Source organism: Aulonocara sp. 'chitande type north' Nkhata Bay, linkage group LG7 (genome assembly GCF_057382095.1).
Source record: "Aulonocara sp. 'chitande type north' Nkhata Bay isolate Kocher_YH1m ecotype deep benthic linkage group LG7, A_spYH_male_GT1.1, whole genome shotgun sequence".
NCBI lineage: Eukaryota > Metazoa > Chordata > Actinopteri > Cichliformes > Cichlidae > Aulonocara > Aulonocara sp. 'chitande type north' Nkhata Bay.
In genome coordinates, this window is record NC_141350.1 from 67909252 (window position 1) to 67935408 (window position 26157).

Consider the following 26157-nt stretch of genomic DNA (forward strand, 5'->3'; position numbering starts at 1 on the left):
CATTCCCAACCCGTTGTAAGTGCTTGGTGATTAGCTGCTATTGCCCTGTCATGCTGGCCTAGAGACCGGTCCTTAACCCCTCGCCAACCGCCCATTGCTATGCCAACGTGTAGATTCTGCAAACAGCTGATGAATGGTTTCTGGAGAGTACTGGTAGCTATCAGTATAATATGTTTACATATTTTTAAAATCACCATCACATATATGTTATTGTTTTTATTTGTTATCAAACTGTATCAATGCAGTATGTTGTGAAAAAAAACGTGTTAAGATAACTGATCGAGTCTGTTTGGAAAAGCATCACAAAGTCTCAACATGATTATTTCTAATATTTATTCATTCAAAGAGAAAGAACCATCACTGCTTTTCAATTTGTTCGTGTCTGCCTTTCCTCCACAAAACATCCAGACATTTTTATTTTTAGTCTATCAGCATCGAGGCTTCTCGCCCTCTGTGCCGGTATTGTTGACAAAGAGGCTTTTGAGGAAGAGTAGCTGCAGGTACCCAGAGGTGACGATGAGGAGGCTGAGGGCCATCGACCACCAGGTGATGTACTTTGAGTTGGACTGCAGCAGGAAGTAGTCTACGCTCTTTCTCATCCGACTGAAGCCGTAGTGCCGGAACATGTGAAAGACGTAGGTCTCCACTTTGTGGGTCGTAGTCTGACACAGCAGAACAGATGCAGGTATAAAAATCTGTTTATTCACTTTTGATGTGTCAAACTCCAACAATCCCGCCTCTGCTACCAGTTACTGTTTTTAATTCATTTTGTGAAACACTTTGAACTTAAGTGTGAAGTTTAAATACATTTGACTTGTTTTGGCTCACCAACTGCTGTCAGTACTGCCACAGACACCACAACACTATAACAACTGTAACAGCAGGTAGCTATGTGTACCTCGATGACGCTCAGTGTGTTGTTCAGCTCTTTGCTGATCTCCTCCTTCTTCTTCTCCTCCTCCTCGCTCTTTGAGGGATCTTGGTAGGTGTCATAGTAAACACCAAAGCTGAGGGAAACCTGCATCGAGCCGAAACGGTTGTGGAAGTTGCTGAAGCACATCTGATAGAAACCTGGAAGTAGACAAGTCAAGATGTTTTTCTTTTTTTTTTCCATATAGCACAGTTAAAAGTAACACAGCAAACACAAAATGTTTTCCAGTTAAAGCAAACCTATTACGTATCACAGAATCCTGTGAAAATTGAGTTTATCCTTAATGTTTCCATAGGAATTAAAATCAGTTGTATTTGATTGGTGTATCCAACGGCAGATGTGAGAACCTTTGCAAATGCAGACGTTTTTGCAGTTTGCTGGTCTGCAGCATTTAGTTGTGTGTTAACACAATACTACAATCATCTCAGGAGTGGATGTTCCAGCAAATTCAACCTAAGACCATCCAAACGCTCAGAAAAACTGCAAAACCCCAAGAATTCTCATTCTCAGACTCTACAGGCCTCATGTTAAATGTTAAAGTTCATGAGAGTACAAATAGAAACAGACGGAACAAGTGTGACTTGTTTGGAAGGGTTACCAGGAGGAAGCCTCTTCTCTTTAACTGAACATTGCAGCAACGCTCAGGTTCCTTTGGACAGACAAAACCAAAGTGGACATGTTTGTCCATAAAGGAGAAAACGAAACACGTCAGACCAGCTGTCAGCACTGTGGTGGAGGGATGATGATCTGGGCTCCGTGCAGTGACTCAGTAAACCATGAACTCCTCTGTATACAAATGTATTCTAGAGTCAGATGTGAGGCCATCAGCCACAGGACGATGATACCAAGAAGAGTGCCAAACCTCCAAAAGAAAAAGAATCAAAGTGGTGCAATGCTCCAGCCAGTCCAGACCTCAGCCTGACGGAGAAGCTGTGGTGGGACCTTCAGAGAACGGTGCCGAAACCGACTGAAGAGTTGAGTCTCAATGATGAGACTAATAACATCTACAGAAGCGGTCCCCAACCCCCGGGCCTCGGACCGGTACCGGTCCGTGAGTCGTGTGGTACCGGGCCGCGAGAGTTGAGGCTCAGGTGTGAAATGTCTGGTTTTCAGGGTTTTTATCGGTTTTCAGTGTTATTTTGTTATCGTTTTTATCGTTTACTCGGTTTTCCTGGGTCTTTCCACGTGTGTTATGAATAAATTTTCTTTTTTTCGGTACCGGTACTAGTTTTATTTTGTTGTATTTATCCGCGACACCTTAAAGGCCGGTCCGTGAAAATATTGTCGAGCATAAACCGGTCCGTGGCGCAAAAAAGGTTGGGGACCGCTGATCTACAGGGTGCACGCACGAGGCATTGACGATGACGTGACAATGAGCAGTGACAAATAAATAATGACAGGATGAGAAACAGGTGAAAACATGGCTGGAAGAAACTAAAGAAACAGGAAGTACACTCCACATAACGAGCACAGGACAAAAGACTATCATAATAAAACAGGAAACAGACACAGGAAAACTAAACACTAACAAAATGTCCAAACTTAAAACACTGGCACCACCCAGGCACCATTACAGAAAAACATGATGAAAATTAGAAGATTTTATTGAACATTTCTGTAAAACTCCTGCAGGGTGAGATGCAGTGGGACGACCTGTATCATGAGAATAAAAGATGAAATCTCAATGGAAATCTCAAATGCTAATCTACCAGCTAACGCTAACAAGGTGTTTTTGTGTTTTAATAATTATTTGGCTGCTCACCTTTAAAACATGTATCTCTCTGACTTTATATCCTCTACGAGAGTTTGTGTTGTATCAACATTTAATGTTAAAGTGAATATCTAGACATAATTTCCTACAATCTGTTCATCGCATTCAGCTGAAGTGAAATAACAGCATGGAAGAGCTATCCATCAGACAGACAGCTACCTGATTCTGCAGCCTCAAAGTTGATCTGGCCCTTCGCATCATCAACAGTAGACAGCAACAGATCACTCGGAGTGTTGACGGTGACAGACAGGTGTCTGTCATGGCCGACTCCCATCACCCACTGGACCTACAAAACCAATACAGAGTTAAAAACCATACAGAGCGTCCACACACTGCAGGAACGAGCAGCAGCAGCTCTGTCAGTGTAAAATATCCTGTTTGATGTTACCACTGTGAGCTCTTTTCAACAGATGGTACCGATGCTGGTGTCCATGCTAATCTGACATTTGTGGGAAAACAGACTACATGTCAGGTGGCGTCACTTAGCTTGACACAGAGTTTTCTTCTTACCATGAAGTTCAAGTAAAATCTCTCTCCACGGTGAGCAAAGTGCCAGAAACACTCCAACCCAGCAGCAGGAAGCACTATAGCAAAGTCGTACTGGTCAGAACCCCAGAACAGCTCCTGGTCTGTGACGTCGGGGCGGGCGTTTGTCTGGGGAACCCCATGAGCTGAGCCCCAAAATAAAAAGCCCAGAAAGAAGCAGGGAATCCAGCACAGCATGTCTAAAACATGGAAGGGTGAGAGTAGAGTCTGTGCTGCAGTTAGATCAAAAATGATTAACCAGCCCTGAAATGTTTCCTCCTCTGCTGGGAAAACTGGACGGGCTGCACAGATGGAAGCACTGCTGATAGAGAGGAAAACCCTGCAGGAGGGAAACTCTCCAGGTGATCCAAACAAATGAACCTTGAAACTTCCACAGACAGATCCCGACATCCTGTGGAGGTTTGGACCACCGGTTCAGTAATATTTGACCATGTGGTGGATGTACATTTAGATTATTCTCATGGCCGTCATTTCAACATTTACATGAATCCATTGATCCACTGGTGAACAGGAAACAGCAGACATATGCCAACAGGAGAGTGGGTGTAGTGCTGAGAAGATGGTCTGATTGATGTTTTACATGATAAAACTTGTTTCCATTCTAGACAAAGATCATAAAGAGAATACAAACAGTATTGTTTAAATGATGGTTTCATTTATAAAGCGAAAAACTCTCCCCAAACCTGCCCTGTGTGCAAAAGTAACTGCCCCCTAAACCTGATCACTGGTTGTTCCACCCTCTGCAGCAGGAAGTGATCAGTGCTGAGCAGTTAAACATAATTAACTATCAATGAAATCATGTATGAATTATGATTCTGTGATTAACATACACTTCATATCACTTCTCATTTTCAAAATCATGTCGTTTAGCTTTGAAATGTCTGCATTTGTGAATAAAACATTCTCTTAGTAACAACATTTATTTAGATCCAACCATGCAAAATATGATTTTTGCCATTTTTCAAGTGGTCTTAAAGCTTTAATCAGGACTGTATCTGATATCACTTCAGTTTAATGTGAAAAAGCTGCATCAGTGTTTTGCTGGGATGCATCTGCTCCTCTGGCTTTCCTGTTAGCAGTGAGTGCATCGATGTCACAGAGGTTTTAGTGCAGCATAAACTCCAGCACATATTTTTGTCACTCTGGAGCACATTTCAGGAAAATAACAAGAAGTAAATGAAGGAAAGCGACAGAAGCCGACAGGATAAGACGAGCGTCATATCTGAGACAATAACCAGGGCCGGACCGTTTCTGACAGCTGCATCATTTTTATTGTGCAACAACACGGCAGCAGAGGACGGTTTGATTTGGTCTTGGGAATAAATCACTACTGGAAATCACAGGACTCAGATCAACACACGTCTGCTCTCCAGAACCAGGACGACGTGCTGAGATCACGGTGGGCGACAAATGTTCATCAGCAGAACGATGAGACAGAAACACAGAAGAGCCGTTTGGAAAGGCAGGAGGTACAGTGCTAACAGGCTGCAAGAAATATAAATACAGACTCACGTCTGTCTCTATCAGCACTTATCATGCAAAAGATACGACACACACAAAGAAGTGTCCAGGTTCATCCTGACCATCAACCTTTCTGACTGAAGGGCATTTCTGCCAGCAGGACTTCAGATATAAGCAGTGACGTGAGCTATAAGACAATAACACTATCAGTCATGGTCTGGCAGTCCCAGAGCACAAAGCTCAGCAGGACATAAACAGCGTGGAGTCATCAACATCATCAACAGAAGGCAGAAGAGCTTTGAATGTCCTTCAAGAAGTCTGGAGAAGTGTTCCTGCAGGTCCTCACAGAGACGCCAGAGAGCTGCTCAGAGAGTTCAGAGAGAGCTGAAGGATGAAGGCCAGACCAAACATTCACGTTCAAGCTCGTTAGAACTGTAAAGACTAGATTTTTGCCTCATATTCTGTATTTTTAATGAATATTTGCACATTTCAGTGAATCGCTGCATCCGTTTCCAATTCTCCTGCAAAATGTAAAGAAACGAGTGAAACGAGGGCTCAAGACTTTTGCACAGTACCGACTATATTAAAGTAAAGCTGGATTCATTCTCATTTAAACACAGTGAAGGCGTTGCTGGTCCATCGGGTAATAAATCACAGAGCTTACAGTGATCACATGGTTTCAGACTCCATCACCTCCCAATCAACTTTAAACAGGGTTCCTTTATCTGGCTCCAATTCAAGCACTTTTTAAGATCTTTCAAGGTCCATGTTCAAGCTTTTCGAGTACATGACCGAAAAAACAAGCGAACAGAAAGCATGTTTCACTTTGCATCACCTCAGTAAGACCATGTGAAAATGTAAACAAAGCCACAATAGAAAAAAATAAGTAGAAACAAAAGGAAAAATTAATAAATACATAAATATTAAAAGGACATTTTATTGTCCAGCAGAGCATTAAGAATATTCAACAGAAACTAAAGTATTGAAGCTCCCTGAAAATCTGCCCACCGATCACTTCAGGCTCTCAGATTTGAACCCACTAAAAAAAGATGTGAAGACAAACAAACTCCAACACCCAGTTTTCATGTACACACAATGAAAAAGCAGCAGAAATCATTTATTAATACATTTTTATGAATTGATTCTGAACCTTGCATGTTTTCCCTCTTTTTTATCCTGAAGTGGCTTTTTGGACTTTCCCTCCTTTGTTCCTTTTCCCTCCTCGTTACTGTCTCGTCGGAGCACCTGAGCCTTGTTATCCTCAGTGTGAGTCAAAAACATAAGCTTATGATAGCAAGGATAAAGACTTGTGGATGTTTTTGCATCTGTGTTGTAACTTGCTGTGATGTATCTACACCAGGTAACCAGTGTTTCCCCTCGCAGCAGCTTCCTCTTCTTTGTTCGTTTCTTTCAGATTTCCTTTCTGTTTAGTTTTGTTGGTTTTTTTCCAAAGTGAGTTTCTCGTGTGGCTTTCTGTGATTTTTCCTTCCCTCTTTTGCAGGAAGACCCTCGTTATTGTCTTGGTTGGGTTCACCTGTGCGTTGTTATCCCGCCTCCTGGAGCCGGTGTATTTAGTGTGGCTTCTCTCTCTGTCAGTCTTCAGCAGGTTGTTGTGTCTGTTGGGTCTTGCTGTTGCTTTGGGCCTTTTAGGCAGTATATAAGTTTGTGTTCTGCAGTGTTTATATAGAGGTTTTAATTTCTAAAGGCTTACCCACGGCCAATCTGCAAGCTGACAGCTGTGTTTCTCCCAAACAAAATAAATCTGCCCGTCCATCATTAGCAGGGACATAAAGACTCATACTGCGTCCTAAAGTTTGTCTTCCAGCATCAGAGTGAATCAAGACTGTTTTACAATACACCATGCAGTAAAAGACAAAACACAAATGTGAGGTGCTGAGATATTAGCCGTAAAGATAAAAATAATCCAACGCTAACTCAGCCACTTCACAACATTAAAACAAGTTGCATGTTTTATTAGGGACTCCCATTTTTGATAAAATTTAAAGCTGATAGCATCTACTCCAGATCTTCCCATCAAACATTGTTAACTTTGCGTCTGCGCTCCATGCAGGGCCACAAACTCTGGTGCTTTCCCCTCAAATACAAGCATTTCAAAGCCAGTGCAATGGTAGACCCTTCCCTCTACTTCGAGGGCCAGTTTCCTGAAACCCTTACGTGTCCCTGCTGCAACACACCTGAATTTAAACTTTAGTAGCTCATAAGCCAGACTCTAGACCTTAACTGCATGTTGAGGTGGCAAATCTAAGGCGTGCCAGAAGGCCTCATCTCGTTGGTGTCACTGGTTCCTAATCGCCCCATGTGCGACATGCAGTAGCGGATTTTCATACGGGCAGTTGCCCGGGGCGGCATCATGGGCATCTGCAAAAAAAAAAATCCTCCTACTCATGCTGCCCCGACGTCATGCCAGCGCATAGTGGGAATGTCACAGGCACCGATCGGTTTTCTATCGCCCATTTGCTGGGAGTAAGGGCGCCCTGCGCCTGCTGCTTGCGGCAGGGAGGAGAGGGCGGGGCGGCGGGGGATTCTCTGGTGGCTGGAGCAGCATCTAATAACCAACTCGCAAAATAAAACAAAATAAAAACAAACACGAAAACACCAGACATCATGATACAGACTTATAATTTGCATCGATGTTTTTTTTGAAATTCTGTACACGAAAAGTGAGCGAGAGCCCTCGGTGCGCGTGCTCGCTGCTGAAGTCAAAGTAAACTTTATTGTCATCTCCGCTACAGACAGTCCAGCATATAGAGACGAGACGACGAGGCTCCAGCTACAGCAGTGCAAGTAAACAAACAATAAATATAAAATGAGTAAGAAAATAAATGTACACTTTAGGACTCGGGGTAAAGGATCAAAGGAACTTGTCTAAAGCAGTTCTTGTTCATTAACTGTTTTAAAAACTACCATCTGCATAACTGACAAAGGCTAACAAGGCCGGGGAAGGACTATATACACAGACTTAAAAATGTATCTAAAGTCAGCTATTTCATTATTTGTGCTCTTGCCTCTACCATTGAGGACACTTTTTGTCCAGTAAAGAGTAGCGCTACCTCGATTTTTAAACTTTTTTTTTTTGTCATTTTGCTCAAACTATTGTGATACTCACTCTGAACAATCAGCTCACGTGGAGTTGGCACATACCTGTCTCACTTTGAGATTGTCTGACAGATGTTGAAGGACCTCAGGGACGACTCTGGCCCTTCCTGTAAAGTGCAGTGGTGTTTTTTAACCCAGTCCAGTTTGTCTGTGTACTCAAAGGTCCACGTTGACCCCGTGGATTGAAACAGGGGTCAAGTCTCCTTTGCAACTCAACGTGGCAAAGGAGTCGACTCATCGCCCCTGCTGATGCATCCAACCACCGCAGAGTCATCAGAAAACTTCTGCAGATGGAGGTCTCTGTTCAGTGGCTGAAGTCTGGTGTAGGGGGGCGAGGGGACAGTCCCCTGTGGTGCTCCTGTGTTGCTGATCAACATTGTCTGACAAGGTGAAGACGTACATTGTGGTCTTCCTGTCAGGTAATCAATAATCCAGGACACTAAAGAAGCATCCACCTGCATCGCTGTTAGCTTATCACCCAGGAGAGTCGGCCTGATGTTGTTGAAAGCACTGGAAAAGTCAAAGAGCATGACCCTCACAGTGCTCGCCGGCTGGTCCAGATGGGCGTAGTCATGATTGAGCAGATGGATGATGGCGTCCTCAGCTCCAAGACATGGCTGGTAAGCAAATTGAAGGGGATCCTGATGTGGTCTGACTATGAGTCGGAGCTGGTCCAGGATGAGTCTCTCCAGGGTCTTCATGATGTGGGAGGTCAGTGCCACAGGCCTGTAATCCTGGGGGCCACTGGGATGTGATGTCTTCCACAGCACTGGGACCCTCTGCAGACTCGGCATGAACAGTTTATGGAAGACTCAAAAAAAGCTGGGGGCACAGGACTTGAGGACACAGGGACCCACTCGTCTGATCCAGCAGACTCGCCTGATTGGAGTCTCCTAATCTGCAACTGTACCTGGTCTTGAGTGAAAGTGATGGGTGGGGAGGGGTGTCAGGACTCTGGTGAGGGTGTGAGCAGTCACTGCAGTGTTGAAAATGGTGGTTGGTAACCCATGATGAACTGCCAACTTATCTAGGGTGTACCCTGAGTCCGCTAGGATAGGCTACCTGATAAGGAAATGATGGACAGAGGACATCTCCTCAGCAGGTGTTCATAAAGTTTCCTCATCTTCATGAGGATCTCATGCGCAGCATCTTCCACTGGCTCGATGTGGGTGATCAGGTCTCATACAATATGACCCTTATGGTTATTCTGGCCAAGAAAGAGAATAGGCTGGCAGCCCAGAGAATGTAGTTTTGAAACCTGCAAGAACAACAAGGAAATCTATGCAGCCAGTCTGGTTTGAAAAATTATCTTAGCAGGGGAATAGTTTACAGTGTGGGCATGGCCAGGCTGATCAGTACCAACTCAGGAGGTGCAACAACGTAAATATTAAATCCGTGTGGTTGGTTGGCTTTGATTTGTTACAAGGTTAAGACTGGCCTGAAATGTATCCTCTGGAATTTACAAATCTTGAACAAATGAAGTTGCATATAAGCAAACTGATGCATAACAAACCTTTAAGTTTCACATCTTTGTTATGCTGCTGTAGATTTTTAAAAAGGTTTTGGCATCTCACCTGACAAATTTCTATCTGCTCCTTTTAGGCATCTATGACACGCGCTCTTCCACAAGCATGTACTTTTGTCTGTCGTCACAATCCCCGACATCAGATTGACAGTGAGATGTATCCTGAATAGGGTAAAGAGTTGCTACACTGCTTCCTCACATCTGCTTCATGAATATGAAGGGTTGTAGTGGGAGAAGGTGGTCTAGGGTGAAGAAGGGGGGTGCAGGGTGAAGGTGATGGCTCTGGGGGGGTGAGTGTCCAAAGTGTCTCTATTGTGTGAAGGCTTCTTGATGGCTCATCAAAACGGCAGTTAAAGTCGCTGAGGGCGTTGGCCAAGAGCTTGTGTTGTGTTATTCTGTGTTTGATTCAGTCATTGAAATATCTAACATGAGACAGGTGCTCTTGGATTACTATTGAGACGACAAAGACGGTCATGAACACTATAGAACCAACATCTGTGATGGGCATGATTATCAATAAAAACACATTTTCTTGGCGTGTTAGCCTGCGATCAGGTACCCAATGCGCAGCTTCAAAGACTCCCAGCTATGGCTATTGTAAACACTCACCCTTCTACAGTGCCCGGGGAACACTGGCTGGCTCTTTATTTTGAGAGACAGACGCGGTTATTTTTTTGATAGTTTTGGAAACTCGCTAGACAGTTTTCCACCAGCAATAAAGGTGTTTTTTCTAAACTGTTCCACTATTTTATATTCAGCAGAACGACTCCTCCATCACATGCGGTCAACATTGTGTATTTTTTATTTCATACAGTATGGGGACCCAACCAAGATGGCGGCCCGCTATTGATTTTTTTCTTACTTTCAACCTTTATTGAGGCATATCAATGTTACAGCCAGTGCCAATGCACGTCGCCTCTACGTCTCTACAAAACACGGAAAGTACCCAAAAATTAGGGACAGCTAACTAGCCTACCATATGCGGCACAGTGCACTTAAGTCTGGTCTTTTACCTGTGAAAATAGGCCGAGCAGCCAGTGAAGAACCGCTCTTAGCAGTCAACAGACACACCGGACTAATGGCGACCGCACTTCCTGCGCAGACGCCAATGGGGTTGAACTTCACCCCATAACGTTACGAAAATTTAGAAGCGTTTCTTAACAATTACTAACATAAAATGCTTCCCTTCAAAAAATAAATTTCACATTTCAAAAATAAAATCACAGTGAACACAACTTAGCTTGGCTAGCTACGTTAGCATAGTAGTTTGCGCCGGGGCTAACAACGTCCGCTATCTTTTAAAAATTATAAGACAATTACAGTGGTCTGCATTAGAGTAACGTCAGTGTTAAATTTTCCAAAAAGAGCCCAACAATTTATGCTATCGCGGAATTAGCTGCTGTGTGTATATTAAAACACACAAACGCGGGGGCAAGCTAAGATGTATGTTATGTATGTTACGTCGTTGTTTTAAAGTAAACTAACAAAATCCAGAGCGACTGCAGATATGTGTAATTTCGCATAAAATTACTCACCGTTCGCGATGAACACAGCTCTTGATAAACCTTGAACACGTGCTGTTGAATATGTCCGCTTGTGTAGAAGAAGGGAACTGTGAGCTGTTTACACGTCATCAAGTTGTATTTTACATCGACAGAACTTAAAATTATATTGTTTTTTGATTAAAAGAAGATTTTAAATTCAGACAAATCACGATTATATATTGAGTAAAGAGGCATAATTTATGTGTCACCCGAACTCAATAAAATAAAAATTTTAATTAGGAAGTCTAACAGTATTTATGAACTTGATTTTTCATTTCACAACAACATATATATGTAAGTAATGACTAAAGATCCCATTAATTACTTTTTAGAGTGACAGCCAATCACCTTCTCAGCAGAGCGCACAACACGCTGCAGTCTCTGTTTGTCCCTGATAGTGGCTCCAGCGTACCACACGGTGATGGAGGAGGTGAGGATGGACTCGATGATTGCGGTGTAGAACTGCATCATCGTCCGTGTTGGCAGGTTGAATTTCTTCAGCTGCCTCAGGAAGTACATCCTCTGCTGGGCTTTCTTGATGACGGAGGTGATGGTGGGCTCCCACTTCAGGTCCTGAGTGATGGTGGTACCCAGGAAGCGGAATGAGTCCACAGAGGTGATGGGGGTGTCAGTCAGGATGATGGGGGGGAGTGGAGCTGTGTGCTTCCTGAAGTCCACAATAATCTCCACTGTCTTCTGGGCATTCAGCACCAGGTTGTTGTGGCTGCACCAGGACACCAGACGTTCAAAAGCAGAGCAGGAAACTGTTTTCTTTGTGAAAGTGGTCGCTGAGGAGTCCATGTGCGCTCAACGTGAGGTTCAGAGATTCAGCAATCCTAGTCATTATAATTTGAATGTGACTCATTGAGGGCTGAATAAAAACATTTTGTTCCCTGGCACATGTCTCTTCAGCTGAACAAGGAAATAATGACGACATTCAAGGATGTTCACAGAACGATTGAGAAGATGAAGGATAATGTCCAGCAAATTCAAATTTTATTTGTCACGTACACAGTCATACACAGTACGATATGTAGTGAAATGCTTGGACAACTGCTCGTGACCTAAAGAAAACAAAAAAGGAAAAGGCTATGAATAAGATAGGAAATAAATATGAAAAATTAAAAAGGGTAAATTTAACTAGGAAGGAATAAAATATAAATTAAGGTTAAAAATGAAATAACTGTACAACACAAATTAGAATGAAGGGTAAATTTAACTGGGAAGAATAAGATAAAATATATAAATTAAAGTTGAAAATAAAATAACTGTACAACAAAATACACAATATAGAACTATATAAGAATGTATGAAGAAATATAAATAAATATATGCACAATAACAGCAGCATATACACAATAACAGCAGCGTGATTTAAGTAATGAAGTGAAAACAAAGTCCAGAAAGTCCAGTGTGTGTGTAAGAACTGTATGTGTGGGTCAGTACTGTGTGGTGGTGTGATTGAGAGACCGTATCGCCTGCGGGAAGAAGCTCCTCCTCAGTCTCTCTGTGTTGGTCTTCAGGGAGCGGAATCGCTTTCCTGACCTCAACAGAGAGAACAGTCTGTTGTTGGGATGGCTGAGGTCCTTCACCATCTTCCTGGCCTTGGTCCAGCACCGCCTGCTGTAGATTGAGTGCAGGTCAGGGAGCTCGGAGCGGATGGTGCGCTCAGCTGACCGCACAACCCTCTGTAGAGCTCGTCTGTCCTGCATGGTGCTGTTCCCGAACCAGGTTAAGATGTTTCCCGTCAGGATGCTCTCTATGGTGCAGGAGTAAAAGTTCCTGAGCACCTTGGAGGGCAGTTGGAAGTCTCTCAAGCGTCTGAGGTGGTAGAGACGCTGTCGGGCCTTTTTCACCACGGTGTTGATGTGACAGGACCATGACAGGTCCTGCGTGATGTGAACTCCGAGGTATTTGAAGCTGTCCACTCTCTCCACTGGGCACTCGTTGATGACGGGGGTCTGGTAGTTCCTCTCCTGCTTAGTGCTGAAGTCCACTATCAGCTCCTTTGTCTTACTGACGTTTAGAAGGAGGTTGTTCCTCTGGCACCAGTTCTCCAGATTCCTAATCTCCTTCAGGTAGGCCGTCTCGTTGTTATCAGAGATCAGGCCCACCACGACGGTGTCGTCAGCAAACTTGATGATGGTGGTGGAGCTGGTAGTGGCCACACAGTCATATGTGTACAAAGAGTACAGCAGGGGGCTCAGAACACACCCCTGGGGGGCTCCAGTGCTGAGAGTGGTGGAGGCTGAGACATGTCCGCCCATCCTTACTGCCTGTGGTCTGCCAGTTAGGAAGTTGGAGATCCAGGCTCCCCTCGTCGTGAAAAGACTTGAAGCTCTGTGGAAACTGGTGTTTTTCCTCGACCAGAGGAAGGAAGTTCAGCTGTCTGATGTGAAAAAAGCTCTGGAGAATTTCCTAGAGACTTTGCAGAAAGCTGAACTACTGAACATCAAATTCACAGAGGCTCACAAGATGAATCAGATGTGGAAGAGTTTGAAAATCTGAACAAGAGCCTCACTGATGACTACATATCGCTGTCTGGGGCTCTACACATCGATCGGGAGATGAAGCTGGATAAACGAGAAAAAAATGTCCAAGCTGGAGGCAAAATTAGCAGAGCAGGAGGAGACACTGGAGGAGACACAGAAAGGAGTGGCATCAAATTCAGCCCAAGAAAATAACACGTTCTACTGTGTCCTGCAATGAAGATCAGACCACACATTATAGGAAACTTTGTTAAACCTCTGAAATCACAAAGTTTAAAATATTTGAGATTATTATAATTAACTAGCTCACCACGCTGCATCCTCAGACTGCACAGTTTGAAGCAGATCAGATGAACGATTGTTAAATTAGATGAAAACCACACAGACACACATAGGCTCCTTGATTTATTAGAGATTCATTTAGCACTAGGACAAGAGGACACAAATTACATAACAATGTGAAAGAGAATAAATATGTGTGCACTCATTTCAGCAAGGAATAATTTCATTGTTTCACAAAACTTTATTAAAATTGTTTGTTTTTGAATCCCTCTCAAATCTATTTAATCGTGAAAAAAAGTAGTATTTCTTTTACAAAAGAATTTCTCGAGAATGAAAGTTACCTTCACAGCTTCCCAGTCAAGAAGACCTTCCAGGAGGAATGAAGGCCCATGAGGATTAAATAGGGATTATTATTGATCACAAATCATGCAAAGCGACTGGCCAAACTAGTAGAGCCGAAAACCCATCGGTGAAACAGTTCTGACGACAGAAACAGGGCTGATGGTCCTAATGACGGGCATCGGGGGCATGTTATTGGAGACAAGAACGCGAACTGTTGTAGTTTTGCAGAAAGGCTGGGCCAGAACAGGCGTCGAAGCCCGCATGGGTGCCATGATGTAGGCGGCAGGCACGGGAGGAGAGGGGATAGGCGGTGCTGCTGGGGAAAACGTAGGACATGGGGGGTTAGGCAGCGGTGTGTAGGGGCGCCCTAAAACAGTTTCATACACCTTGTGCAGTATGTCGCTCTGCTCAACCTGCAGAGCTCCAGAAAGCATCTGGAAGTTCTCAGTGAGTCTTTGGTTCACCTCGCTGAACTTTGCTCCAATGCTGCCTGACATCATGAACTGCTTAAGCCGATTATTTTTTGAGAATTTTGACACCAGTTTCTCAGCATGTTTCAAGATGGTGTGGAGTTCCTTCAGCGCTTTCTCCACAGCGCCAGAGTTTCTGCCTGATCCCCTTTCTTTGACGGTTAAAACCAGTCCCTCCAAAGCTCTGACCCTGTCAGCAATCCGCCTGCAGCGTTCGTCATTGTCCTTCATATTGTCATACATCTCGATGATGGTTGGGCAGAGGCCGAAAAGTTCGGAGACCAGCTTATCCATGGTGAACTGTAAGGAAAGAAAGGTAACAGAACTGTAACGGTGCCATGGAGAAGTAAACTTAACTAGACTGAATTCAAATCAAAATCAAATCGAAATTTATTTATATAGCACATATTAAAACAACAGTGTTGACCATAGTGCTTCACAGTCAGTATAAGCATGAGACAATTAAAACAAACAATAAAACAGGACAACAAACAATAGGTAACAACACAACAAGCTAGACCAACTAGTTAGAATCAAAAGCCAAAGTAAAAAGATAAGTTTTAAGACGTGATTTAAAAGACTGGATCGACTCGGCAGTACGAACATGAACAGGGAGGTTATTCCAGAGTCTGGGTGCCACGGATGCAAAGGCCCGGTCACCTCTCGACTTCATTCGAGACCTAGGTTGTGCTAGGAGCCTGTGATTGGACGATCTGCTCTGTTGGGATTGTATGAGTGGAGTAGTTCAGATAGCTGGGCGCTAAATTATTCAGAATATTAAAAGTGAACAAAAGAATTTTAAAATCTTTGCGATATTTAACAGGGAGCCAATGTAATTTGGCTAACATTGGAGTTATGTGTTCATGAATTCTCGTACCTGTTAAAAGACGCGCAGCTGCATTTTGAATTAACTGAAGCCGGCAAAGAGAGGAGTGTTGGAGGCCCGAGTAGAGGGAGTTACAGTAGTCCGATCTGGATGTAATAAATGCGTGGACAAGCTTTTCAAGGTCCTTTAAAGGAAGGAACGGCTTTGCTTTGGATATCTGACGCAACTGGTAAAAGCTGTTTTTTACCACAGTGGAGACCTGTTTCTCGAGTTTAAAAGAGCCCTCCAGGAACACTCACAGGTTTCTTACAGTGGGCGAGAGATGGCTAGCGAGAGGGCCTAGGGCATCAGCTAACTGGTTTAGCGGAGTGTGACTACCAAAGACTATGATTTCGGTCTCGTTCAATGTAAGAAAATTATGTGATAACCAAATTTTAACTTCATGCAAGCAGTTGAACAGAGGTTGCAAAGAAGCAGTCACATCGGATTTCAAAGGTGAATAAATCTGGATATCATCAGCATAACAGTGAAAGGAGATGTTGTATTTACTAAAAATTAATCCCAAGGGCAACATGTACAAAGAGAAGAGAGCAGGACCGAGCACGGACCCTTGAGGCACACCACAGTAAATAGGGGCAGAAGCCGAGGAGTGTTGCCCCATAGCAACAGAGAACGACCTCTCTGAGAGGTAGGATTTAAACCAAGATAAAACCTTTGAGACCAACAACATGTTCCACTCTTGATAGAAGAATGTTGTGGTTAACCAAAGCAGCAGTCAAGTCAAGTAAAACTACGACCACAGAATATCCAGAGTCAGCAGTTAAAAGAAGATCATTAAAAACTCTAAGTAAGGCTGTCTCTGTGCTGGGGCGAGGTTTCAAACCAGACTGAAACTTGTCACTAAAACAACTTCAGGCCTAAAAAGGCCTGAAGTTGTTTTAGAACTACCTTTTCCAATATTTTGGAAATAAAAGGGAGTTTAGAGATCGGCCTGTAGTTAGTGAGAGCATTAGGGTCAAGATTTTTCTTTTTCATAATAGGTTGCACAACAGCATGCTTAGAGAGACGGTACACAACCTGATGACAATGATGCATTCAGCAGAGATAAGATACAAGGACCAATAACATGTAAAGCTTCCTTAAAGAAACGAGAAGGAAGAATATCATGCGGGGAACCAGAGATTTTGAGATGATCAATTATATCTTTTAAAACAGAATAAGACACTGGCTCAAACTGTTGGAAGACAGTCAAGCATTCAGAGGCTGGAACTGGGTCTAAAACTGATGATGAATGAGATGGATGAGAAGCCCTTAAAGCTGAGATCTTTCCAGAAAAATACTTTAAGGATTTATCACAAAGAGCAGGGGAAGCGTCCCTGTAAGTGGTATCAGAATTAAACTGGGATGAACTTCATCTGGAAGCTCTGATGAGCTGAACCTGAAATCTCTCAAAAAGGAAGTTTCAGATTCGGCTCAGAGGTCTGAGTGTGAGAGCTTCCAAAGTAACTGGAAGGATACGTTAAACTGGTGGATTACACACAGATTTATGTTCTAAGAAAAGGCTGCAATCACAAAGTTGGAGACTCCGCCCATAGAAACAAAAAATCATTTACTGTGAATAGTTTGAAGTGATGACTGCATTTGAAGAATTTAAAAAACAACAATGAGACACAACTTCACAAGCAGAAAATATGAACACTTGCCACTGTACATATACACCTCATGTAGAAGAACATGTATACAGAATGTGTTGAAGTTGAGAAAGGTCTAACAAATACCTGCTTTCCTCTTCTAAGGTAGACAATCCAATACTACATACAGAGAAAAATCCAACAATCATGTGACCCCCTATGAGCAGCACTTTGGCGACAGTGGGAAGGAAAAACTCCCTTTTAACAGGAAGAAACCTCCAGCAGAACCAGGCTCAGGGAGGGGCGGGGCCATCTTCCCCGACTGTATGTGTAATTGAGGCTCACAGTCAGAACCTGGTAGAAGCTGAATTACTGATTAAACTTCTTTACAGGCCCTGAAATTGACTCAAATATCACTTTGAGATGTGAAAATGCAGACATGGAAAACAGGTGAGATTTAACAAACAATGAGAAAACAAAACAAAGTCCCAATGGGCAAAAGTGAAAAGTCCAAAAGGGAGAAAATCCAAAGGCACAAGGAACTGGAGACCGCAGACGGGGCCTGGAAACAGGCGCTCTGACATAGACTAGAGATAAGAAAATAAAAGACAATGACACAGGAAGTGAAAAGAGATGACCGAGCAGGGAATGAAGGACAGTGGATATACTGGACAGAGTGATGAAGATGGAGCTGCCAGGCAGGAGGAAAAGAGGAAGACCTCAAAGGACGCAGTGACGGAGGACATGCAGAGGGTTGGTGTGACAGAGGAGGATGCTGGGATAGGAGGAGATGGCGGCTGATGATCTGCTGTGGCGCCCCCTGAAGGGAGCAGGAGGAAGAAGAAGACTGAAATATGTTCATGTTCTGCTTTGTGATTGTGCAACAACCAGTGTTTGTTAAGTCAAGCATTCCTCAGAATCAGTGTTCAGTGTGTCTGTGTGACATCGCCGTGAAGATAAAGGTTGTTTTTGCATCACGACTCCAAAGAACTCTGTCCCGTCAGCAGCTGAACATTTTTCATACCAGGGATAAAACACACATACTATTGTGGAACTGCAGAAATGAAGCTAAACGTGCGTAGTCAAACGTAAAAACAGAAATGTTAACCAATTGTTTCAACTAATTTTAGTTCATAGACACAGCCTATGAACTGAATAGGCTGTGTGTAATAGGTTTGTAAGGCCATGTTACCCCTAAATTTCTATCTTGTTCAAAGAGAAGATATAAAACAAAGTTCTGAGCTAATCGACCTCAGTGTTCTCCTTTTTTAAAAATAAATAATAATAAATATATAATTTCCACATTTATAAGTAATGCAGTTTCTAACGAAGCATGAAGAGCATTTTGCATCTTTAGGGGTAAATGAAACTTTTCTGGAGCTTTAAATATACTTTCATACAAACGTGTAAAACTGGACCCAGTGGCAGCAGCTGATTCCACATTTAACTGCTGTATTAAAGAAACACTTAGCTTTTTATTTCTGCTGATTTAAAGCTCAGCTCATTTGAGCAATGGACAAGCTCACGTTAACAATCAAGGACGCGATCAGCTTTTCTAGTTCTTTCATGGACATTAAGAGAGAATTTGTTGTGAAAAAAGACACATTTTGTGAGCTATCCACTCGGTCTGTGCATTCGGGGTGGGGTGGGGAATCTCTTGAATGTTCGGTTACTGCAGGTTAAGCAGGTTAACAGAGTGGCACTGATACGTGTCCACCTTCACATTCTTCACTGTGAGTTTGTTTTTACAAAAGAATGCATTTGAGGAAAGATCGTTATCTTTGGGCGTAGAAACTCCACCAGTTTCTCATAAATGAGAGCATGCTGCAAGTGTCCGCGTTGGGAAATGACAAAGAATTTCCACTGACAAGAAGGATTATTTTAAAGTGGCAACTGCATAATTATGCTGTTTGTCCTTTCAAGACTGACGCAGACATGACAGGGTCATTGTTTTCTTTGTTATTTAGGCAACAGCACGCTGGACAACGGGCGTAGTCTTACAACTTACCTGCACATAAAGCTCCGTCACTTTTATATTCGGCTCAAAGAAACTGCTTGTTGTGCCGTAGCTACACACTCCTTGACTCCCTGCAGCCTCCCTGCAACAAATCAAGAGAGAAGATCCATGCACAGGTTTCTCTTTGTCTCCAGCACCAACTTCCCTTTAAGTTTCATTCTGCGTTGGTCAGCTTTTTATTGCAAATGCAGCAGAGGTGCACTCTTCTGTGCACCGGACCACAGCTACAACCTGGCAGGTCAAAATGTATTAAAGTTAGTGAAGGGCAGGATTTAGCCTCTGGCTGCTGAATACAACACGTTTCAACTCTAAATTCCCATTTGAAGAAAACACTTTCAAAGCATAGTTAAAAATATTAAACTGCTGCTGGTTTTAACAAAGATGACTCCAGGGTAAAATCTCCCATCGTACAGGAGCAGAGGAGTAAAGAGTTTGGGTATTTACCAGTCAGTGGAGGTCACAAGTGTTGCTGCTCAGGTGTTGAGGAAAATGAATGTCAATTTCATTCTTGTGAGTTTTTTAGGTGATTTATCTGAAACATCTCTGTGCTGACGTACAGCAACAGACACAACGATCTGCGTTAGCCCCGTTTATTATCAGCAGAATACTTCAAAGTAAAGCACGGATACCTGGAATGCTTAAGTATTTTGTACTTAGTTACCACCCAGCTGTTCTTGGTTTTGTTCTGACATGAATTGAATCAGAGTGAGCCGATGTTCTGAGCACAGACGGTCCAATCCTGACCCAGGTGAGCCTCAGCCCAACAGTCCAAGCAGAGAGGCCTGTAACGCTTCAGGTGAGTCACAGCCAGCGAATCACAACTGCCTGCTGTCGGTTTGCTTCATCCACACAGGAAGTGGCCCTCTGTGAAAAGACGTTTCTGTGGTGTGTGTTGGTAATCGTAAATGTAAAAACAGAAATGTTAACCAATTGTTTTTGAACTAATTCTAGTTCATAGAGTCCAGTTTGATGTGAGCGGCAAATATTTGATCTCTTTAAATATTTCACAGCAAACCCAGTAAGGCTGCACAGTTGGAGGCGATACCTGCGCTGCATGCACGTCATTGTTTACATCATGAAGGTACCAGTGTTGGGACTAACGCGTTATTAAGTAACGCGTTACAGTAACTACGTTATTATTGTGGTAAGTAGCACGGTAACTAGTTATTATGCCAAAACCAGGAACGCGTTACTCGTTACTGGGATTTAAATATGCTGGTTATTCGTTACTTCGTGTGGAGGCATCGCGGAGCTTCCACAGATTCAATAACATTAGCAAGTGGTGGAGGCAGCAGGTGGAGGAGGGAAAGGGGAGGCAGGAGGAGAGACCCGAGGCGGCCGCCGGTCCGAGTGTGAACTGAACTTCAGGTAAGAGGTTATGACCTGCAGTCTCTCTGGGTCAGATATGAACCAAGTTTAGGTGGAGTTTATTTTAGCTGTGCTGACTTTTTCGTACTGCGTGCTAGCTAGCATGACAGGGTTTCTATACAGCTGGGTGGTGCTATGTTACTGATGTTGAACCGTCCCGTAAAAAACAGAATCGTCTGGTATTCAGAGAAAATATTACGCGTTTCTTATTGAGGTGAAAAGGAACAGTTTGTCCCGTAATTCAGCTACAATGAAAAAGACAAAGCTGCAGTTATTCTGTGTCTTTGCTGCACAGCTGCCTCTTCTTCTTTCATTCTCCCCCCTCCCTCTCCTGTTTCTACTTCAATCATGAAACTGATCAATGATCAGCTGATCGGCTTTTCTCTGTTGTTTGTTTATCGCCCACTTTGTGCCAGAAAGAGGAAACCAGCGGATAAACAACAGCAGCACGTTCAAGCTTGATCAGCTGTTGTTAGAATTTATTTAATATTACTTTCTAGTATCAGCTGATGTTTGCTGGAGCCACAGCTGTAAAGCTGCTGGTCATGGTGTGGGTTTGGATATGTGGTGAGAGGGAAACATGAAGATGAAACCAGGAGATGTCCTTACTGAACCATCAGAGCTGAACAGGTGATGGAGAAACAGGTTTACCTTTTAGGTGACAGGAATGAGTTGAAGTTATGAACTGTTTCTGAGAGACAAATAACACCAGGATCCTTTTCTAAGTAGCTGACAGCTGGTAACTGTGCAGGGGCGGGTCTAGCAAAGTGTTGCCAGGGGGCCATGTAGGGCATTAACAGGGAGAGGGGGGCACAAAGAAATACTTTTCTTTCTTATTATCATTTAAAATGTCTCGCTTTTAAAAAAATAATTATCTGAGTCTTACAACAAACGATTGATAGATTGATGCATATATACCATCAGAACAGTGAACATCACTGTCACAACAGGGTTTATTTTCATTCAAAGGCTTTATGATTTTTCCTATAATGGTGGGCCGGTCTCTAGTCAAATTCCCCGGGCCGATTTTTTGTCCCAGTCCAGCCCTGTAAGCAGCTCATCTGCAGTCTGGTGTTACCTACATCTTCCTATTCAGAAGGCAGAATTTCCGAGTTCTGAGTACAATCGAAAGCACCACGACTGCAGTTTTTGTGTTGGATGTAAAAAGCAGGATAGGATAGAATCAGGCGTGGGATTTCTCTCGTGGAAATGTGCACATTATTTTTTTCCTTTCTATTGGTAGGTGGCACAGTGCACTGTGGGAAGTAAGCAAGCTAGAAGACTGACAGTCTGGCTGGGTATCCAGTTACGGAAGCAACACATTAACAAGAGAATTCTGAGTAAAACCAAAGTTACTTTCCCTAGTAACTAGTTACTCTGAAAGTAACGAGTAACTTGAAGTAACTGAGTTACTTTTGATAGAAGTAACTAGTAATGTAACTAAGTTACTAATTTAAAGTAACTTACCCAACACTGGAAGGTACAGCCAATAGAATGAGAGGTGATATTTTGTTTCTAAGAGATGCACTCAGGTCAGGTACATGGAGACCTTATTTGTCTGCAATGATGTTTTGATGAACAGGAATGTAGCACAAAGTAAAGGTGAAAGCAGCCAGCTGTTAGCTTTAATGTTAACAGTTTCATTTATATTTTTATTCTACAAGCTGCACTGAAGTTAGGAGAGAAGAACAATCAATTATAGTTTGCTGCAAATACCTGTATATGTCTCCATCACTAACTGACACAACAAAGGGGACTCTTACCTTGTAGCGTGAGTGTTGTTGGGAAGCACAGCAGTGACACCTTGTGGTGAATAAGTTAATCACCATCACATAGCTGGTTGCCCTCCATCTACAGCAGCACAGCAGCCAGTAGCTGGAGATTCTGAGGCTGACGGTGCACCGGAGCCCTAGCATCCATACGCTGTTCCAGGCAGTGAATGTTCTCATGTTACCTGATGAATCTGTCTGATTGGTTATTATGTGTTATTATTGTGTATCACGCGTGCATATAACAGGTATTACGGTAAATGATACCTGTTGTACCGTAAAGTAAAAGCTATGTTTTTAGGTGTGACGTTAACAATGACAAACATACATATATATACACATACATACACATATGTATATGTATACCATATATTAGAACATTAGACTGCTGATTTATTGTGAATGGATGATATTGTTTTATGATGCACTATACTGCTGAGTTAAGAAGAGAATATTGTGTGCAGAGAGTCAGGGCCTTGCTGTTCTGATAGCAGAGGAGACAGAGCACATTCCACAGGAGGTTCACCCCACCACCTTGTTGGGAGCAGGAAAAACAATGAGCCGAGGTCATAACTTGGGCGCCGTGTGAGAGAAAGAATGTGAATGTTTAGGCCTTTACGACTAGGTGTTGCCCATTAGAGGCTATAAGAGCTTGAGTAACCCTCCACCAGTTTGAGATTTGCTGTGTCACTCTGCATGCATGTCTCCCCATCCGGAGGGTTTGTGCTCTTAAAGTGTTGAATTGTATGGAATAAAGGATTGTTGATTGAGCATTTATACATCGATTATATACACACACAGATATATATATATATATATATATATATATATATATATATATATATATATATATATATATATATATATATATATATATATATATATATATATATATATATATATATATATATATATATGTGTATATATATATATGTATATGTATATATGTATATGTATATGTATATATATATATATATATATATATATATGTATATGTGTGTACATATATATATATATATGTGTATATATGTGTGTATATATATGTGTATATATATGTGTATATATATATATATGTGTATATATATATGTATATGTGTATATATGTGTATGTATATATATATATATATATATGTATATGTATATATGTATATGTGTGTATATATATATATATATATATATATATATATATATATGTCTGTGTGTGTATGTATGTATGTATGTATGTATTGTTAAATTCTCCCAATTCTTTTATTTATATATAAATAAAACACCCAGCACGCCCCTGCGGGCGGTTTATCCTTCAAGCTCGGGTCCTCTACCAGAGGCCTGGGAGCTTGAGGGTCCTGCGCAGTATCTTAGCTGTTCCCAGGACTGCGCTCTTCTGGACAGAGATCTCCGATGTTATTCCCGGGATCTGCTGGAGCCACTCGCCTAGCTTGGGAGTCACCGCACCTAGTGCTCCGATTACCATGGGGACCACCGTTACCTTCACCCTCCACATCCTCTCGAGCTCTTCTCTGAGCCCTTGGTATTTCTCCAGCTTCTCGTGTTCCTTCTTCCTGATATTGCTGTCATTCGGAACCGCTACATCGATCACTACGGCCGTCTGCTTCTGTTTGTCTACCACCACTATGTCCGGTTGGTTAGCCACCACCATTTTATCTGTATCTGGAAGTCCCACAGGATCTTAGCTCGGTCATTCTCCACCACCCTTGGGGGCATCTCCCATTTTGACCTCGGGACTTCCAGGTTATACTCGGCACAGATGTTCCTGTACACTATGCCGGCCACTTGGTTATGGCGTTCCATGTATGCCTTGCCTGCTAGCATCTTGCACCCTGCTGTTATGTGCTGGATTGTCTCTGGGGCATCTTTACACAGCCTGCACCTGGGGTCTTGCCTGGTGTGATAGACCCCAGCCTCAATGGATCTTGTGCTCAGAGCTTGTTCTTGTGCTGCCATGATTAGTGCCTCTGTGCTGTCTTTCAGTCCAGCTTTGTCGAGCCACTGGTAGGATTTCTGGATATCAGCCACCTCCTCTATCTGCCGGTGGTACATACCGTGCAGGGGCCTGTCCTTCCATGATGGTTCCTCGTCTCCCTCCTCTTTCTTGGGTTTCTGCTGCCTGAGGTATTCACTGAGCACTCGGTCAGTTGGGGCCATCTTCCCAATGTATTCTTGGATGTTCGTTGTCTCATCCTGGACTGTGGTGCTGACACTCACCAGTCCCCGGCCCCCTTCCTTCCGCTCAGCGTACAGCCTCAGGGTGCTGGACTTGGGGTGAAACCCTCCATGCATGGTCAGGAGCTTTCTTGTCTTTATGTCAGTGGCTTCTATCTCCTCCTTTGGCCAGCCTATTACCCCAGCAGGGTACCTGATCACGGGCATATATATATATGTGTGTGTGTGTGTGTGTGTGTGTGTGTGTGTGTGTGTGTGTGTGTGTGTGTGTGTGTGAAGATCAGCGTGCTGTGTCCAGAAGAGGCAGCAGCTCAGGAGCAGTCGGGACAGGTGACAGAGTGTCTGAAGATCAAACTGGAAGACTGTAAGATGGTAAATGAGCTCGCTGCTGCCTTCACTGACCTCTCAGGGTGTAGTGAAACCCAGCTTTATAATTTAAAATGTTTTAGAGAACTACCTGAGGCTGCTCGGCTGGCATGTACAGTGGCTTGCAAAAGTATTTGGCCCCCTTGAACTTTCCCACATTTTGTCACATTACAGCCACAAACATGAATCAATGTTATTGGAATTCCAGGTGAAAGACCAACACAAAGTGGTGCACACGTGAGAAGTGGAACGAAAATCATACATGATTCCAAACATTTTTTACAAATAAATAACTGCAAAGTGGGGTGTGCGTAATTATTCAGCCCCTGAGTCGATACTTTGTAGAACCAGCTTTTGCTGCAGTTACAGCTGCCAGTCTTTTAGGGTCTGTCTCTACCAGCTTTGCACATCTACAGACTGAAATCTTTGCCCATTCTTCTTTGAAACAGCTCCAGCTCAGTCAGATTAGATGGGCAGCGTTTGTGAACAGCAGTTTTCAGATCTTGCCACAGATTCTGGATTGGATTTAGATCTGGACTTTGACTGGGCCAGTCTAACACATGGATGTGTTTTGTTTTAAACCATCCCATTGTTTCCTGGCTTTATGTTCAGGGTCGTTGTCCTGCTGGAAGCTGAACCTCCGCCCCAGTCTCAAGTCTTTTGCAGACTCCAAGAGGTTTTCTTCCAAGATTGCCCTGTATTTGGCTCCATCCATCTTCCCATCAACTCTGACCAGCTTCCCTGTCCCTGCTGAAGAGAAGCCCCCCCAGAGCATGATGCTGCCACCACCATATCTGACAGTGGGGATGGTGTGTTCAGAGTGATGTGCAGTGTTAGTTTTCCACACACAGCGTTTTGCATTTTGGTCTCATCTGACCAGAGCAGCTTCTTCCACATGTTTGCTGTGTCCCCACATGGCTTGGGGCAAACTGCAAACGGGACTTCTTCTGGTTTTCTGTTAACAATGGCTTTCTTCTTGCCACTCTTCCATAAAGGCCAACTTTGTGCAGTGCACGACTAATAGTTGTCCTATGGACAGATTCCCCCACCTGAGCTGTAGATCTCTGCAGCTCGTCCAGAGTCACCATGGGCCTCTTGGCTGCATTTCTGATCAGCGCTCTCCTTGTTCGGCCTGTGAGTTTAGGTGGACGGCCTTGTCTTGGTAGGTTTACAGTTGTGCCATACTCCTTCCATTTCTGAATGATGGCTTGAACAGTGCTCCGTGGGATGTTCAAGGCTTGGGAAATCTTTTTGTAGCCTAAGCCTGCTTTAAATTTCTCAATAATTTTATCCTTGACCTGTCTGGGGTGTTCTTTGGACTTCATGGTGTTGTTGCTCCCAATATTCTCCTCTGAGGCCATCACAGAGCAGTTGTGGAGCTGTTTTGCAAAGAAGAATGCGCAAGGATTTCAGTCTGTAGATGTGCAAAGCTGGTAGAGACATACTGTAAGTGTCACAGAAATGGCTTATGTATAAAGAAGTTTAATAGATGGTTCCAGCAGTTAAAATGTTCTTGATTGT

The 26157-nt window shown here is 43.1% G+C and overlaps 2 protein-coding genes across 2 annotated transcripts; both read right to left on the bottom strand.

The window, feature by feature from the left end:
- Positions 1-284: 284 nt before the first annotated feature.
- LOC147326804 (transmembrane emp24 domain-containing protein 6-like) lies at positions 285-3916 on the bottom strand. The gene is made up of 4 exons (XM_086302159.1): positions 3213-3916; positions 2862-2988; positions 899-1071; positions 285-662 (listed from the first exon to the last, which is right to left on the bottom strand). Exons 1-4 carry the CDS (start codon positions 3636-3638, stop codon positions 429-431), a joined length of 960 nt encoding a protein of 319 aa, XP_086158285.1. The 5' UTR covers positions 3639-3916; the 3' UTR covers positions 285-428.
- A 9828-nt stretch (positions 3917-13744) lies between these two features.
- On the bottom strand, positions 13745-19027 carry LOC147326805 (mixed lineage kinase domain-like protein). Its single transcript, XM_086302690.1, has 2 exons — positions 18944-19027; positions 13745-14778 (listed from the first exon to the last, which is right to left on the bottom strand). Exon 2 carries the CDS (start codon positions 14770-14772, stop codon positions 14113-14115), a length of 660 nt encoding a protein of 219 aa, XP_086158816.1. The 5' UTR covers positions 14773-14778; positions 18944-19027; the 3' UTR covers positions 13745-14112.
- Positions 19028-26157: the final 7130 nt, after the last annotated feature.

What these genes read in the sequence shown, in the direction of transcription:
- LOC147326804 (XM_086302159.1), bottom strand. Translation starts at nt 3,638, where the DNA reads ATGTCGGGATCTGTCTGTGGAAGTTTCAAGGTTCATTTGTTTGGATCA. An exon ending in CTTTGAGGCTGCAGAATCAG is followed by an intron (nt 1,072 to 2,861) that starts GTAGCTGTCTGT and finishes GTCTACTTCCAG; the next exon opens with GTTTCTATCAGATGTGCTTC. An exon ending in ACACACTGAGCGTCATCGAG is followed by an intron (nt 663 to 898) that starts GTACACATAGCT and finishes CTGCTGTGTCAG; the next exon opens with ACTACGACCCACAAAGTGGA.
- LOC147326805 (XM_086302690.1), bottom strand. Translation starts at nt 14,772, where the DNA reads ATGGATAAGCTGGTCTCCGAACTTTTCGGCCTCTGCCCAACCATCATC.